At 49.5% G+C, this 16,976-nt stretch overlaps 1 protein-coding gene across 1 annotated transcript; it reads left to right on the top strand.

The window, feature by feature from the left end:
- Positions 1–3,009: 3,009 nt before the first annotated feature.
- Positions 3,010–16,596, top strand: PHF23 (PHD finger protein 23). The gene is made up of 5 exons (XM_033924101.1): positions 3,010–3,298; positions 7,060–7,091; positions 9,586–9,681; positions 12,099–12,723; positions 14,862–16,596. The coding sequence occupies exons 1-5, from the start codon at positions 3,265–3,267 to the stop codon at positions 15,074–15,076; spliced, it is 1,002 nt and encodes a 333-aa protein (XP_033779992.1). The 5' UTR covers positions 3,010–3,264; the 3' UTR covers positions 15,077–16,596.
- Positions 16,597–16,976: the final 380 nt, after the last annotated feature.

The raw sequence follows: 16,976 nt of genomic DNA, 5'->3' as shown, positions 1-16,976 counted from the left end.
AAGGGGGGGGGACTCAGCCCACCGGGCATACAGCAATGCACACTGAGAGCATCTGCTCTTATGACTACAAGAGCAGAACACAGGCTATGCCATGGCTTATAATTTAATTGTAAAATGTAGCCTGCCTCCACAAAAATACAACTTCTCCAACAACAGGTACAGATTAAAACAGATCCATTTCTTCATGGAGGTCATTACATGAGAAACATTCAGATCTCATGTCATCTGAACAATAGCAACATCAATCTCCACTACCAGGCACCTAGTGAACATAGTAACATAGTAGATGACGGCAGATAAAGACCCGAATGGTCCATCCAGTCTGCCCAACCTGATTCAATTTAAATTTTTTTTTTTTTCTTCTTCTTAGCTATTTCTGGGCAAGAATCCAAAGCTTTACCCGGTACTATGCTTGGGTTCCAACTGCCGAAATCTCTGTTAAGACTTACTCCAGCCCATCTACACCCTCCCAGCCATTGAAGCCCTCCCCTGCCCATCCTCCACCAAACGGCCATACACAGACACAGACCGTGCAAGTCTGCCCAGTACTGTCCTTAGTTCAATATTTAATATTATTTTCTGATTCTAAATCTTCTGTGTTCATCCCACGCTTACTCTCCACCACCTCTTGTCATATAAGAGTAGCATTAATCCTATGATCCAAATAGCAAGAAACTACCTACCTACGAATAGGCAACACAAGTATTATAATGGGCCCTGAACACCAATATACCTGCTACAGATAAAAGATCAAATAGGATTGCTACAGCTCTCTACAGAGAAACTATATATCACGCCATACTTTGATTTGTTATCAAAATAAAAAGGAACAAGTTAAAGGAAATGAACAGAAAATCCAGTAGGCTCAGTTAACCAGCACCCCTGGGGATTGATAGATGCCGGATAAATGTAGTTTCTGGTGGCTTGAGAGTTACTATTAAAAGTAGGCCTAACTAATACTATGACATACCATAAACTTTCCAGAGAAAGGTACTCAGGTGTGGTGTGCCAAGTTTACACTTAAATTTCCACCAGAAATTGATTTTATTTTAATTTTTATTTCAAATATCACAGTATTTCTTTTTTCTGGTTGCTTGAGTTCAAGTTAACAGTCTACTGTACAAAGTACTCCATGTAGATCAAAGGAGAAAGAAGGAATAGCAGGCTAATATACATATAATTGTTGGCCAATTTTTTTCTTTCAGCTTTAAACACTGGGCCTCTTTTACAAAGCTGTGGTAAAGATGCTGCCATGGTAAATGCACCAAAGCCCATAGGAAGTGAATGGGTAGCTGCATTTACTGCAGCTTTGTAAAAGGGGCCCTTTATGTAGACTACAAATGCCCATATCGGGCTTCGGTGCATTTGTCGTGCGCCATTTCCTACCATGGCTTTGTAAAAGGGGCCCCAAGTTTGCAACACTAACCAAGTGTGAAAACCACTTTCACTCAAGTACAAGAGGAAGGAAAATTTTTAAGCCAGTCCTGGATGTCTGTAACCTGCAGCACTAATTTCAATGGGTAGAACTGGGGACTACAACTACCACACTGCCTAGAGATGTGTTTAAAACCAAGACTGACCAAAAAGTCTTCCTTCTGGAATTGGGTAACTTGACAACTCTGTTTTTGGACAGGGTTCTCAACCTAGTCCTTGAGACAAACCCTGTTGGGTTATCAAGATATACAGTATATAAGTGTTTTGCAAACTCTGTGCCTTGGCAAGATTCCTGGTGTGCTGCAGTGAGCTGGTTCTGGCGCCGTTCCTCCTTTCTGCAGACCCCCGGGCATAGTAATTTCAGGGTAAGCAAACTCAGGGCCCCGTTTGCAGAGCATCCACACATGCACAGATGTAGGAGTGATATCACACGTGCATGATGTTATCGCATCAAAGTCTGCGCATGCCCAGAGGCCCTGCAGCTGCAGCCCGGAGTTTAGTGTGCTGGGACATGAAAGAGTTTGTGAGACACTTATATAGACAATGAATATGCAGGAGAGTGATTTGCATACATTGGAAGCAGTGCTATCTAGGCATATTCATTGTGGGTATCCTGAAAAACTTGACTGGCTGGGTTGAGAACTCTAGGGTTTTTAATTAAATAATTAATTTCATTTTCTATCCCGTCCTCCCCAAAGAGCTCAGAAGGGGTTCTCAGCCCAGTCTTTGGGTCACACTCAGCAGACTTTTAAAGCTATCTACAATAAATATGCATGCAATCGTGCATATTTTATTGTGGGCATCCCAAAAAGCTGACTGGATAGATGTGTCCCAAAAGATTGGGTTGAGAACCCCTGGGTTTAGGATGACCAGATTTTTGGGATTGAAAATCTGGACTTATGGCCCCACCCCATCCCCCAGGCCTGCCCCGTTCTGTCCAAGTCATGCCCCATTCCACCCCATCCCCGCCCCCCCCCTCTCAGCCTGTTCGCTTATGGGGTGGGCATCTGCACATGCGCTGGTGTGACACAATGACATCACACACATGCACGTGATATCATGAGCAAATGCCATTCCGACATCGCTGCTAACTGGAAGCTTTTCAAAACCTGGACCCAGTGCCGGGGTTTGCAAAGCCTTCTGGAAAAGGAGGACATGTCCGGGGAAATCCAGTACCTCCTACCTGGGATAGACCCAAAGGTAGGAGGTACTGGATCTACATACTGTACCTCTTTTGTATAGCTTTGAACAGATTACTTGGCAGATCAGAAGGTATCAACTAGAGACGATGAGCTGTTAATAGCTGACAGCCTGGGCACATATATAAAATGCAAAATAAATTTTATGAATAGTAAGTAAATTCTGGAAAAAAAAAAAAAAAAGGCATTTGTAATGTCAAGTGCAATCCTTTAATAATCCACCTTTGTATGCACCCTAATAAGAGAGCAAAAAACTACAACTCCCACTAATCAAAGGGGACACGGGAAGAAAGCAAACCTCATTTCCGGCGCAAACGACCACTTGGCTCAAGGACCGCCGTCGGCTTCTGTTAGGGGTAGCAGTACGCGTGCGCGAGTTAGCGCGTCTCGGGAGCTGTAGTTCCGAGTATGCGTGACCCCCTTCCTCCCCCGACGGCAGCAGCGTGCGTCTTGCCTGCCGGGAGTTGTAGTTCCAGGAGAACGGGCTAACGGAGAAGGGCATTAGGGCGGTACCACAGCTCCCAGGGTACCGTGCGCGGGGAGTGGAACGCGCAGTAGGAGGCAGCCCGGGGAGGGAGGGACGGGAGCGAAGCGGCGGAGGAAACCGGGAGGGGTGGCGGCGGCGGCGGAGATGTTGGAAGCCATGGCGGAGGCCGCCCCGGAAGGTGAGAGACCGACCGGAGAAAAAGCGGGAGGGGGGAGAGAGAGGCTCGGGCCGGGGGTCTCGGGGGGGGGGGGGAGGGAGGCTCGAGGGGGGAGAGAAGTAGAAACAAGGTGAGTTAGGCAAAGGGGAAGTTGAAAGGACGCCCACGGAGGAGATCTCGGGGGGAGGGAGAGGGAGGAGGGAGAGGGAGGAGGGGGGAAGGGCCCAGCTGTTGGGAGTCAAGAGCGGGAGTCAAGAGCCGGGTCTTCCCCCCCCCGGGGCCCAGCTGTTGGGAGTCAAAAGCTGGGTCTTCCCCCCCCCCGGGGGCCCAGCTGTTGGGAGTCAAGAGCCGGGTCTTCCCCCCCCCCCGGAGGGTCCCAGCTGTTGGGAGTCAAGAGCGGGAGTCAAGAGCCGGGTCTTCCCCCCCCCCTGGGGGCCCAGCTGTTGGGGGTCAAATGCTGGGTCTTCCCCCCCCCGGAGGGTCCCAGCTGTTGGGAGTCAAGAGCGGGAGTCAAGAGCCGGGTCTTCCTCCCCCCCCCCGGGGGCCCAGCTGTTGGGAGTCAAGAGCGGGAGTCAAGAGCCGGGTCTTCCCCCCTCTGGGGGCCCAGCTGTTGGGGGTCAAGAGCTGGGTCTTCCCTCCCCCCCCCCGGGGCCAAGCTGTTGGGAGTCAAGAGCTGGGTCTTCCCCCCCCCAGGGCCCAGCTGTTGGGAGTCAAGAGCGGGAGTCAAGAGCCGTGTCTTCCCCCCCCCCCCCGAGGGTCCCAGCTGTTGGGAGTCAAGAGCGGGAGTCAAGAGCCGGGTCTTCCCCCCCCGGGGGCCCAGCTGTTGGGGGTTAAGAGCTGGGTCTTCCCTCCCCCCCCCCGGGGCCCAGCTGTTGGGAGTCAAAAGCTGGGTCTTCCCCCCCCGGAGGGTCCCAGCTGTTGGGAGTCAAGAGCGGGAGTCAAGAGCCGGGTCTTCCTCCCCCCCCCCCCGGGGGCCCAGCTGTTGGGAGTCAAGAGCGGGAGTCAAGAGCCGGGTCTTCCCCCCTCTGGGGGCCCAGCTGTTGGGGGTCAAGAGCTGGGTCTTCCCTCCCCCCCCCCGGGGCCAAGCTGTTGGGAGTCAAGAGCTGGGTCTTCCCCCCCCCAGGGCCCAGCTGTTGGGAGTCAAGAGCGGGAGTCAAGAGCCGTGTCTTCCCCCCCCCCCCGAGGGTCCCAGCTGTTGGGAGTCAAGAGCGGGAGTCAAGAGCCGGGTCTTCCCCCCCCGGGGGCCCAGCTGTTGGGGGTTAAGAGCTGGGTCTTCCCTCCCCCCCCCGGGGCCCAGCTGTTGGGAGTCAAAAGCTGGGTCTTCCCCCCCCCCCCGGAGGGTCCCAGCTGTTGGGAGTCAAGAGCGGGAGTCAAGAGCCGGGTCTTCCTCCCCCCCCCCCGGGGGCCCAGCTGTTGGGAGTCAAGAGCGGGAGTCAAGAGCCGGGTCTTCCCCCCTCCGGGGGCCCAGCTGTTGGGGGTCAAGAGCTGGGTCTTCCCTCCCCCCCCGGGGCCAAGCTGTTGGGAGTCAAGAGCTGGGTCTTCCCCCCCCCCAGGGCCCAGCTGTTGGGAGTCAAGAGCGGGAGTCAAGAGCCGTGTCTTCCCCCCCCCCCCGAGGATCCCAGCTGTTGGGAGTCAAGAGCGGGAGTCAAGAGCCGGGTCTTCCCCCCCCGGGGGCCCAGCTGTTGGGGGTTAAGAGCTGGGTCTTCCCCCCCCCCCCCCCGGAGGGTCCCAGCTGTTGGGAGTCAAGAGCGGGAGTCAAGAGCTGGGTCTCCCCCCCCCCCCCCGCCTATGCCCCCGATCCTTTTAGAACAGCGGTCTCCAACCCAAACCCTTTGCAGGGCTACATTTTGGGTTTGGAGGGCCTCAGAAAAAAATAGTTCATGTCTTATTAAAGAAATGAGGTAAAACTCTCTCTATAGTTTCTAAATCTTTCCTTTTGGCTAAGTCTTGATAATAATATTGTCATTTATAGCTAAAGAGGCCTATGATCAAAAAAACCTCTTATTTTACACTTCTCCCTCCGTATTTGCAATTTCGATTATTCACGGTTTTGAGCTTGCTAGCTCCTCCCCCCCCCAACTACGTCAGCTTGCGTAGAGAAATCGCTGATTCCAAGCGTTTACAGAGAAAATCGCCCATTCCCGGCACTTTCTTCGCCGTGTTTTGTCTGTCCTTCAGGAATAGGCTAGGTCTCCCACCGTGGTGTTCGCGGTTTCACTACACTTCTCCTTCCGTATTCGCGGTTTCAGCATTTGCATTTTCGATTATTCGCGGTTTTGAGCTTGCCGGCTCCTCCCCCCCCAAATTACGTCAGCTTGCGTAGAGAAATCGCCGATTCCAAGCGTTGACAGAGAAAATCGCCGATTCCCGGCACTTTCTTCGCCGTGTGTTGCCTCCCCTTCAGGAACAGGCCTGGTCTCCCCACCGTGTTAATAATAATAACTTTATTTTTGTGTACCGCAATACCACAAGTAGTTCAGAGCGGTTTACAGAGGAAGAGATTAAACAGACAGCGATGTTACAGAATAAAACTTTCAAAATAACATTAGTAAGCTGAGAATAGTTAGGTATATCCAGAGGTATTTCTGAGATACAACCAGTCAGGAAGGAGTCAGAGAAATTTATCAAAGAGATAGATTTTAATTGATTTCCTGAAGGATTGGTAGGAGGGTGAATTGGAAATGAGGGCGGTTAAACATGGTTAGTTATTCGCGGTTTCACCATATTCACGATGGTTTTTAATAGAAAACAGCAAATAACATATAAAAAAGTTATTCGCGGTTTTTCAGTATTTGCGGCTCTGTTAATCCCCTATCACAGCGAATACGGAGGGAGAAGTGTACTTTTGTGATTATGATAAACATACCGAAGGCCTCAAAATAGGACCTGGCGGGGCCGCATATGGCCCCTTCAGGCCGCGACTTTGATACCACTACTCTAGAGAGCCATGGTTATTTCCTGTCTGTATCTTATATGAGCCCCCCCCTTCCTCGTCTGTTCTCTGTCGAAGACTACTACCGCGACTTATCACGACTACATGTACGTTAAACACTCAAAGTGACAGTCCCTGCTCAATAGAGCTTAAAACAGACAAACAGGACAAGTAGGGAATCGGGGAGTTTCTTAGAGAGAGAATGAAGACACCCCCCCCCCCCCCCTTTATTCCTCTCTCACTTTTCCATAGACCCCTCTCTTTTCTATAATCTTTCTCCACTCCAAATACATATCGGACCTTTTCTGCTTCTCTGCCAACAAACACAAGAGAAGCACACATTCAAACTTCGTTTCCCCGCCAGTTAGAGGTTGCAAACTGAAAAAAAAACACCACGAACACCTTCTCTCACACTGGGCGGCCCTATGGGGTAAAGACCTAGAGCGATTGCTCTCGCCCACTACTTACGAAGAATTTAGGAAGCGTCTAAAAACATACCTGTTCCTGAAATACCTCGACAACTGACCCGTTCTCCCCCTTTCTCACTCACTCTTTCCGCTCTCAAGTCCAATTATTCTGCACCTTCTCTAATCTTTTGTAAACCGCAAAGAGCTTCACGGTATTGCGGTATATAAACTGTTATTATTATTATTTCCTTGCGCCTATCTCATGTCTTTCCCTTCCTCTCCCTATAATTGGACGTTGTATGGACAAAGAAAGGGGATGAGACTTTGGGTGTAAGATTGTATTGCGGAGGTTGATGCTTTTACAAGGAAAAGTGTGTGTGTGTGAATGCACTTTGTGTTCCCTTCTTACCTGACTCTAAAGTGTCCTTATTTCATTCCTCCAGATCTGCCACCAAATCTGAAAGTAGAATCTCAGGTGAGTAGTTGGAATATAAGAAATAATATTGACGTCACCTTTTTCTGTCGTGTTTGGGTGTTTAAGTTAAGTTTTATTAGGATTTTTTATAAACCGCCTATCAAGGTTTTCTAAGCGGTTTTTACAATCAGATACTCAAGCATTTTCCCTGTCTGTCCCCGTGGGCTCACAACCTACCTAACGTACCTGGGGCTATGGAGGATTGCCCAGGATCACAAGGAGCAGCGTGGGGTTTGAACCCACCACCCCAGGGTGCGGAGGCTGTAGCTTCAACCACTGCGCCACATACTCCTCCTAAGGGCGTCCTGCGCCTGAACCGGTTGCAACGTCAGAGGGAAGGCTTCCAGATGAGGCACGGGACGTGCAAGGTGCAATTAGTACTATTATGGGGGCGGGGTCTGGGGTGGAGATTGGGTAGAGATGGGCGGGGTCCGGCCCACGCCTTAGCCCCGTGTTCTTCAACCGCCGGTCCACAGAATAATTCTTTTATTTCTGTCGGTCCATAGGTGTAAAAAGGTTGAAAAACACTGCTATAGAGAGTAGGAAAAATACATATTCATTCATTCAACAAATGCACATTCATTAGTTCAGATAACCTTTTACCCCCCCCCCCCTTCTACGAAACTGCGCTAGCAGTTTCTAGCGCAGAGCCGCGCTGAATGACTCGCGCTGCTCCCGACGCTCGTAGCAACTCTGTGAGCGTCAGGAACAGCGTGGGCCATTCAGCGCGGCTCCCCGCTCTAGAAACTGCTAGCGCAGTTTCGTGGAAGAGGGGGTTAGTGTAGCTAAGGTCAAATCATACACCTTCCTTTGTTTCTATTAAAATCTTTCGGGTTCCTTTGCCAAACTCTGACTTGTGCCATTTCTCATGATGCTAACAACTTGAATTTGCCCCTTAATTGGAGAGGTCATAATTGATGAATGGGGAGTAGATGGCTAGGAAAATTTCCGTAGGTCACAGTGACCCCATGTACTTCCCGTGAACCCTGTGAGATGTTTTTGTCAAGGAGGGAAAAAAAATGGAACGGAAGGAATACAGAAACAAATGATGTGAATCTTGAGGGAGTTAGGCCAAGGAGACACACTTCAAAGAGAGAAAAGAAAAAAAACCAAACCTGCTGTTTGTTGTAATACGGCAGAGGATAAGGTTATAATTTTATTATTTTAAGGCTTCATTCTGACCAAACATTCACTCATCCTACATTTACCCTTAATTAGACTAGCTGCAAGTTAGAGAATGACACGGGGGTCACATTTTTCTCTGTCCTGGTGAGTTCTTTTCCTGCCTGCCCCATTCCTGCAAGCTCCATCCTCATCTGCACAAGCCTCAAACCCTTTAAAATCCTAAGCAGCAACATTCTAGAGCTCAGATTGTGATGTCATAATGCCTCATTCCACCAATGCCTAAGCTCCGTCCTCATCTGCGCAAGCCTCACGCACTTTAAAATCCTAAGTAGCAACATTCTAAAGCTCAGATTGTGATGTCATAATGCCTCATTCCACCAATGCCTAAGCTCCATCCTCATCTGCCTCAAACCCTTTAAAATCCTAAGTAGCAACATTCTAGAGCTCAGATTGTGATGTCATAATGCCTCATTCCACCAATGCCTAAGCTCCATCCTCATCTGCCTCAAACCCTTTAAAATCCTAAGTAGCAACATTCTAGAGCTCAGATTGTGATGTCATAATGCCTCATTCCACCAATGCCTAAGCTCCATCCTCATCTGTCTCAAACCCTTTAAAATCCTAAGTAGCAACATTCTAGAGCTCAGATTGTGATGTCATAATGCCTCATTCCACCAATGCCTAAGCTCCCCGTCTTCATCTGCATGAGCCTCAAACCCTTTAAAATCATCAGTGTCCCAGGCTTGTGCGGGTAAGGCAGAGCTGACAGGAATGGGACAGAGACAGTGACAAAACTCGCGGGGACGGGATGAGGAAATTGCAGGGACAGGGAAAAATTTGTCCATATGTCATTCTCTACTGCAAGTCATAACGATGGTTCTTATCTTTTGTGCTGAAGAGGTTTGCAAAGAAGGATAACAGAGACTTCTGAAAAAATTAAGAAACAGTGAAAAATTTGAGTCCATCACTAAAAGTTATTCTCATCTCTTGCAGCATCCGTATTTGTATTTGGAGCTTAGATATCATGTCCCCCCTCTCTGTCATTCACCCCCCCCTCCCTTCTCTGTCTAATCTATGAACGACAAATTTCATAAACAAATTTAATCTATTCCTGGCCTCACTTCTCACCGCACCCGCTTAAAAAAAAAAAAAAGAAGTTTTTTAGGCAGCTGTAATAGTCAAAAGATATCTATATTCAGCTTAAGAATAAGTTGACCTAAATATTGAGGGCATCTTGGAAAAAAAAGTATGTGTTTGAGCCCCACATAAACTCACTGTCATAAGAACAGCTTTAAATCAGAAAGAGATCCTCTTTTGCTGATCCCCCACTCTTACAGGGTTTTTTTTTCCCCCCCTTCTTTACTCAAAGCCACCAGAAAAACGGCGGCGGACGATTGAAGACTTCAACAAGTTTTGCAGCTTTGTCCTGGCTTATGCTGGCTACATCCCCTCATCTGCAAAGGAGGTGAGTGACGCAGCTTCTGCGCTTAGGAGGCCTTCTTGGATAGCTGGGATTCCTGTGCTCTGAAGAGGGGAGAGAGAGCCTGACCTGTATAGCAACAACCAGGAAGTTCCGTGTGTCTAGCAGTATGGGAGTATGACCTCTAGGACAACCTAGTTACGAACAATGGCAAACAGTCCAAAATACAGCTCTTAGGTTGATATACACGTCTCCCTCGTCATTCGTGGGGGATACGGGCAGAGCCGGACCGCGAATGCTGAAAAACCACGATTATCCGGCTCTGACCCGCCCCCACCTCCCTGCCGCCTTCCTGGCCTTATCTGGTGATCTAGAGGGCTTTCGAAGATCGCTCCTGCCCCGTGCAGATCGCCATCAGGAAATGGCTGTAGGGAGTTCCCGATGTCGTCTCGAGAGACTACGGGAACTCCCAGCAGCCATTTCCCCATGGCGATCTGCACGGGGCAGGAGCGTAGGAAGATCGCTCCTGCCCCGAAAACCCTCTAGACCACCAGGTAAGGCCGGGAAGGCGGCAGGGAGGAAAAAAGACTGTTTTTTAAAAAATTTTCCCCCTCCCCAGAAAAAAATCGCGATTATATGAAACCGTGAGGGGAGGGGGAAGTGTACTCGTTGAAAAAAATACGACCACATTACCTCCGCTTTCCAAGACTCGACACTGGCTCCCAGTACAAGCACGCATACAACGCAAATTCTACTGCACCCTATTCAAAGCCCTAAATGGAAATGAACCAAGCTATCTGAACAGCCGCCTAATCAGGAATAACTCATCCAGACCAAGGAGAACTCAAGCATACTTTACCCACCTCCCAATCAAAGGCATGCAAAGCAAAAAAATATAGGACGGTCTACTAGCCACCAGAGCAGCGAATATCGACCGCCACCTCTCAAATCTGCTGACCACGACGCCCCACTACAAAGCATTCAGGAAAGAACTGAAAACCACACTATTCAAGAAATTTGTCAAATGATCTTGCCAAACCGTATCGACCCTTCCCAGATCCCGACGCATGCTATAGCTATCAACCTCGTAATCTCCCTGGGAATGCCCAGGCCAATCCTTGAAAGGTATTGGCGGGATAGAAGACAAATCTTGTTTGTCACTTTCTTTCTTCTGGCTCCAGCACTCCAGACTCCATGTAATGTGGCTTTATCCCTCATAGGATATTCCCTTGTGCCAATGCAAGGCTATAGGCTCTTCATTCCCTGTTGCTTTATCCTTTGCTCCTCTGCTACTGAGGGTCCTCTGCCTGTCCCTGGATTGACTTCTCACGCTAGCTCTTACTGCATCTTAGAGGAGTCCCAAATTAGGCGTCCTTTACTAAGATGTGCTAAGAAATGGGTTTAGCATGTTTTTAATGTGGGACTTTCACATGCACTAAGTCCATTTCTAGCATGTTTTGAAAATTGGGCTTTGATCTTTTTGTAGATTCCACACAAGGGGATTGTGGCAGGGGGAACATAAGAATTGCCATCTCCGGATCAGACCCTGGGTCCATCAAGTCCGGTGATCCGCACACGCGGAGGCCCCGCCAGGTGTAACCCTGGCATAGTTTCAGTCCCCATATCACCGTATGCTTCTCAAGGGAGCTGTGCATCTAATTTACCCTTACCCGTATCACTCTATGCCACTCTTAAGGAGATGTGCATCTAATTTACCCTTACCCGTATCACTCTATGCCACTCTTAAGGAGATGTGCATCTAATTTACCCTTACCCGTATCACTCTATGCCTCTCTTAAGGAGATGTGCATCTAGTTTACCCTTAAATCCTAGAACGGTGGATTCTACAATTACTTCCTCTGGGAGAGCATTCCAGGTGTCCACCGCTCGCTGCGTGAAACAGAACTTCCTGATATTCATCCTGGACCTGTCCCCCCCCTCAGCTTCAGTCTTTGTCCTCTTGTCCGTGTCACATTGGACATTGTAAATAACTGCTTTCCCTGCTCCATTTTGTCGAATCCTTTCAGTATTTTGAAAGTCTCGATCAGATCCCCTCGCAGTCTCCTCTTCTCAAGGGAGAACAACCCCAGTCTCCTAAGTCGTTCCTCGTAGTCCAGGTTCTCCATACCTTTCACTAGCTTTGGGGCAGCGCCAGATCTGCTGGGAAAGTGCCAGAGCTGGGAATGGAAACTTGGCCCTCCTTATTTGGCAGCTCAGAAATTAATGAAGCCCCCCCCCCCCCGACCCTCCTGCTTGGGCAGAGCAGAGTTAGGAAGTGTGTTTGGGAATAGATTCCAGGGTCTCCCGCTTACATGGCTGAGGGTGGAACCCGGATCTCCTCGGTAATACAGAACGCACACGGGTTTGATAGCGGGGCTGTAATTGTGACACAGTCGGTGGCTGCCCACAACGCGTCTCTTGGCAGCTGCCTACAACACTGACCTGTATTTCCTTTCTTTTAGGAAAACAGCTGGATTCCATCGGGCTCCAACTCTCCCATCCAGACAGAGAGCGCTGCGGACAGCGACGGATGGGAGTCGGCCCACTCGGACCTGCGCACAATTGAGACCTTCATGAAGAAGGCAAAGTCGTCCAAGAAAAAGTCTGCTTTCCGCAGACTGAAGTCGGACAGCTCTCTCCTCGAGAAGATGAAACTGAAGGATTCTCTCTTTGACCTCTCCGACAAGGCCCGCGCAGACCGGAAGAAGGAGCGGAAGAGCCGCAAGCCAAGCCTGGAGGGCATCGGGAAGAGCCACGACGCCGCACCCGAGAAGCGTTCCCGCATCAAGAAGAGCAAAAAGCGAAAGTTGAAAAAAGCTGAGAAGGAAGCAAAGTCGTCGCCGAGCGAGACGGACTCTGAGGATGCGGAGGACGAGGAGGAGGAGGACAGGGAGGGGGTGCATGGCCTAAGGTTACTGTCCTCTGGGGCCCGGGCTGGAGCCATGGAGCTACAGGACAGCCTCTCCCAGAATCGGCCTGGGGTAGAGGGAAAAGACTGCCTGAGTACGGAGACAAGCCAGGATGGGGACGGCAGCTCCAGTGAGGGGGAAATGAGGGTCATGGATGAGGACATCATGGTGGAATCAGGTTAGTAGGGAGGGTTGGGAGGGAGGGGTTTCCCCTTTTTCTGTCTGCTAATTCTCCCCCTCCAACACTTCCCTCATGTATTGGTTTTGTTAATAAGCATTATTTTGCGAATGAAGATAAATAATGTTCTCCTGCACCTGCCTCCTTATTCTGCAGAGAGACCTTTGCCGACGCTTGATCTTCCTTGCATGGTTGCAATTGGTGGCTTGAACCCTGCTAGTATTCGGAGCACGTGGCCCAGGATTTAGTCATCTTTAACTATTTTGCACTTTTGTATATATATTAGAGAATGACACAGAGACAAATTTGCCCCCCCACCCCGTGAGTTTTGTCGCTGTCCCATTCAAAAGAACATAGAACATAACTACTGCCATCTCCGGATCAGACCTTCGGTCCATCGAGTCCGGCGATCCGCACACGCGGAGGCCCAGCCAGATGTACACCTGGCGTCATTTTAGTCACCCATATCCCTATATGCCTCTCGTAAGGAGATGTGCATCTAGTTTGCTTTTAAATCCTAGAACGGTGGATTCCGCAATAATCTCCTCCGGGAGGGCATTCCAGGTGTCCACCACTCGTTGCGTGAAGCAGAACTTCCTGATATTTGTCCTGGACTTGTCCCCCCTTAGCTTCAGTCCATGTCCTCTTGTCCATGTCACAATCTCAGCTCTGGAATGTTGCTACTCTCTGGGATTCCAGAATCTTGCTATTCATAAGAACATAAGAACCGCCATCTCCGGATCAGACCTTCGGTCCATCGAGTCCGGCGATCCGCATACGCGGAGGCCCAGCCAGGTGTACACCTGGCGTAATTTTAGTCACCCATATCCCTCTATGCCTCTCGTAAGAAGATGTGCATCTAGTTTGCTTATAAATCCTAGAACGGTGGATTCCGCAATAACCTCCTCTGGGAGAGCATTCCAGGTGTCCACTGCTCGTTGCGTGAAGCAGAACTTCCTGATATTTGTCCTGGACTTGTCCCCCCTTAGCTTCAGTCCATGTCCTCTTGTCCATGTCACAATCTCAGCTCTGGAATGTTGCTACTCTGGGATTCCAGAATCTTGCTATTCATAAGAACATAAGAACCGCCATCTCCGGATCAGACCTTCGGTCTATCGAGTCCGGCGATCCGCACACGCGGAGGCCCAGCCAGGTGTACACCTGGCGTAATTTTAGTCACCCATATCCCTCTATGCCTCTCGTAAGGAGATGTGCATCTAGTTTGCTTTTAAATCCTAGAACGGTGGATTCCGCAATCATCTCCTCCGGGAGGGCATTCCAGGTGTCCACCACTCGTTGCGTGAAGCAGAACTTCTTGATATTTGTCCTGGACTTGTCCCCCCCTTAGCTTCAGTCCGTGTCCTCTTGTCCGTGTCACATTGGACAGTGCAAATATATTTTTTTTTCCTGCTCTATTTTGTCGATTCCTTTCAGTATTTTGAAAGTCTCGATCCTATCCCCTCGCAGTCTCCTTTTTTCAAGGGAGAACAATCCCAGTCCTGTAAGCTCTGTCTTAACCGCAGAAACCTCAAACACTTACGATTTTAAAGTGTTTGAGGCTTGGACAGATGAGGCTGGAGCTTGCAGCGACAGGGAAAGAACTCATGGGGACGGGGAAAAATTTGTCCCCGTGTCATTCTGTAGTTTGAACCCACCACCTCAGGGGGCTGAGGTTGTAGCTTTAACCACTGCGCCACGCTAGAAATCAAAAAGTAGCAGAAGTGAGCCAAGTAAAGGACAAATCAAACCATTGTGACATCACTGATGAGGTTGGCTCTTATTGGTGGAATGAGGCATTATGATGTCACACGGGGACAAATTTGTCCCCGTTGGAACACATTTTCCTTGTCCCGTCTGCACAAGTTTTGTCCTTGTCCCATTCCTGTAAGCTCTGCCTTAAACGAACAAGCCTTGAACATTTATGATTTTAAAGTGTTTGAGGCTTGTGCAGATGCGGACGGAGCTTGCAGGAATGGGGCAGGGACAGAAAGAGAACTCGCGGGGACGTAAAAAAAATTTGTCCCCGTGTCATTCTCTAATATATACTGCGCCCTTTTGTTCGTTGCCTGGTAGGTGACAAGGAGGTGGGATGCAGTGCTTGATATGTCTTGGTGATTTCTCCCCCAATTTCCTTGCAGGGGACGACTCCTGGGACCTGATCACATGCTACTGCCAGAAACCATTTGCAGGCCGGCCCATGATCGAGTGTAACCAATGCAGTACATGGATCCACCTCTCCTGCGCCAAGATCAAGAAGACTCACGTGCCGGACATCTTCTTCTGCCAGAAATGCAAGGAAGGTGGCCGCCCCCACGTGGAGCCCCACAAACCTGGCACGAAAGGGGAGCTATAAGCAGCAGGCCTCCACGGCCCTCGCCCTGTCGGACTTGGGTCTCTACCCTGACACCCTCCACTCCCGGAGGAAGCAGAGTTGAGAGGAAAAATGCGATTGGATGCGAGGCCACAGCACTTCCACCATCACCCGTCAACCAGAGGGAAGAGACAGCTCCCCCGGGATAGAAGGGGGAGGACATTAGAGGAGATGGATGGACAAGAGAAGATTGTTAAGATATCTTCTTTATATGGCCTCTGCCACTGCCTGGGCATCTGTCTTCCCAGAGCAGTGGCAAGCGATGACGGCTAGAGATCTCCTCTGCCCATAGTTACTTTACTCTTGAAAGAAGAAAAGGTTGTGTTCTTTGTGAAGAATTGCACTCGGAGATTTTTCTCCCTTCCTTCTGCCATCGTCATGTACTCTCTGGGCTCAGCGGCATGCAGAGACCACTATGGCATATCGGCCTTTTAAATGATGGGATGGGAGGGTTTCTCACCAGCCTGTGACTTCAGAGGACACCAAGAGTTTTGTTGTTTGTAATTAGAGAATTTTTGCTTTTTTTTTTAAATTGTTTTTGATGAGACGATAGAGCCTACGAGGGGGGGGGGGGAGAAGGAACTGAAAAGTTATGGTTTACATACGAATTTAAAGCAAAACAACAACAAAAAAAAGGTGATGAGGTCTGTTTAATGTGTCATGGAGGCTAACGGGTCGGGGTTGACTCGAGTGACCCTTCACAAGTTAACCTTAGCACTGTAAATAGATGAAAAGTTCGGTCTCTGGATTTTTCTATAGACTTTGTTTTGATTTCTTGTTAGTTATCACCCTTAAGTTCTTGGAATGTGGATAAAGATGGACGAGGGGGGGGGCATTTGCATCTTTTTTTATTTTGTTTCTGCTTCCGAGCGTGGCAAAGGCAGCACCGGGAGGGGAGGGGGGGAGGGGCTTACGATATGGTAGCAGGGTGGGTGCTTCCATATCACGTTTTATAGAGAGAGGGCCAAGAAGATGAATTGGCACCGAGAAATTGAGCAGGGGTGGGTGGGTGGCAGTGACGGGGCGCAGAGTTAGTTGGGATCACCTTTCGGGACCAGTCTAATTGTCTGTGAGATGACTTTACAGTAGAGCGCGGGGTGGTGTTTGCCCATTTTCAACCAGGGCAGAAAACGGTCTGGGATTTGGGGTGACCGGTAACAGACAGCACCCAGGGATTTCCAGGCCAAGTATGGCTAAGGTGACCTCTAAAATATCGGTCCAGTCAGCTAGAGATGACATTAAGTAACGTTGTGCTTTTGTCATTGTATCTATATCCTTTTCAACGGACGGGAAGTATGAGTCGCCCCTATCCCCCCCTTGGTGTTACCTTTGCCTCCCAGCACCCCCCCCCCCCTCTCTTTAGCACTAGTTAGGCACTTTCCAGTCCACTCTTCAGTTTTAGCCAAAGGGAAAAAGAAGATAAAGCTTTGGTGGCTAAGAAGAGCGATCCAATCGAACCAGAGACGTCTGTACCATTGACATTAAATTTGACTTTTTTTTTTTTTTTTTTTTCTTGGTTAACATTGTTGGTGTGTGTTTATTTCCTCCTGACGCCATCCCACCTGATTTTGATCATATAAATACGAAGCTGGCATCCGCTTCAGCTTTGAATGCATTGTTTTAACTAAAGGGCTGAGCGGGGTGGGGTGGGAGGGGCTAGGAGAAGATGCCGGAATGGCTGAGCTGGTCCAGCTTTTAACTCCCTTGCGTGCACGGAGAAGTAGGTTTTCTTAGATCAACTGTAAGTGCATCTCTGTGCGTGCATGCAGGAGGCACGACAGCCAGTTACATAAATGACACCATCGGGAGGCGGCAGCAGCTGCTTGCCAGAAAAGAGTATCGCCACCTAGCACAATAACTTGGCAACATCAGGGGGGGGGAA

The sequence above is a fragment of the Geotrypetes seraphini genome, chromosome 16 (assembly GCF_902459505.1).
Source record: "Geotrypetes seraphini chromosome 16, aGeoSer1.1, whole genome shotgun sequence".
NCBI classification, from domain to species: Eukaryota; Metazoa; Chordata; class Amphibia; order Gymnophiona; family Dermophiidae; genus Geotrypetes; species Geotrypetes seraphini.
This window is presented reverse-complemented; position numbering and strand designations above follow the sequence as displayed.

What these genes read in the sequence shown, in the direction of transcription:
- PHF23 (XM_033924101.1), top strand. Translation starts at nt 3,265, where the DNA reads ATGTTGGAAGCCATGGCGGAGGCCGCCCCGGAAG. An exon ending in GGCGGAGGCCGCCCCGGAAG is followed by an intron (nt 3,299 to 7,059) that starts GTGAGAGACCGA and finishes TCATTCCTCCAG; the next exon opens with ATCTGCCACCAAATCTGAAA. An exon ending in ATCTGAAAGTAGAATCTCAG is followed by an intron (nt 7,092 to 9,585) that starts GTGAGTAGTTGG and finishes CTTTACTCAAAG; the next exon opens with CCACCAGAAAAACGGCGGCG.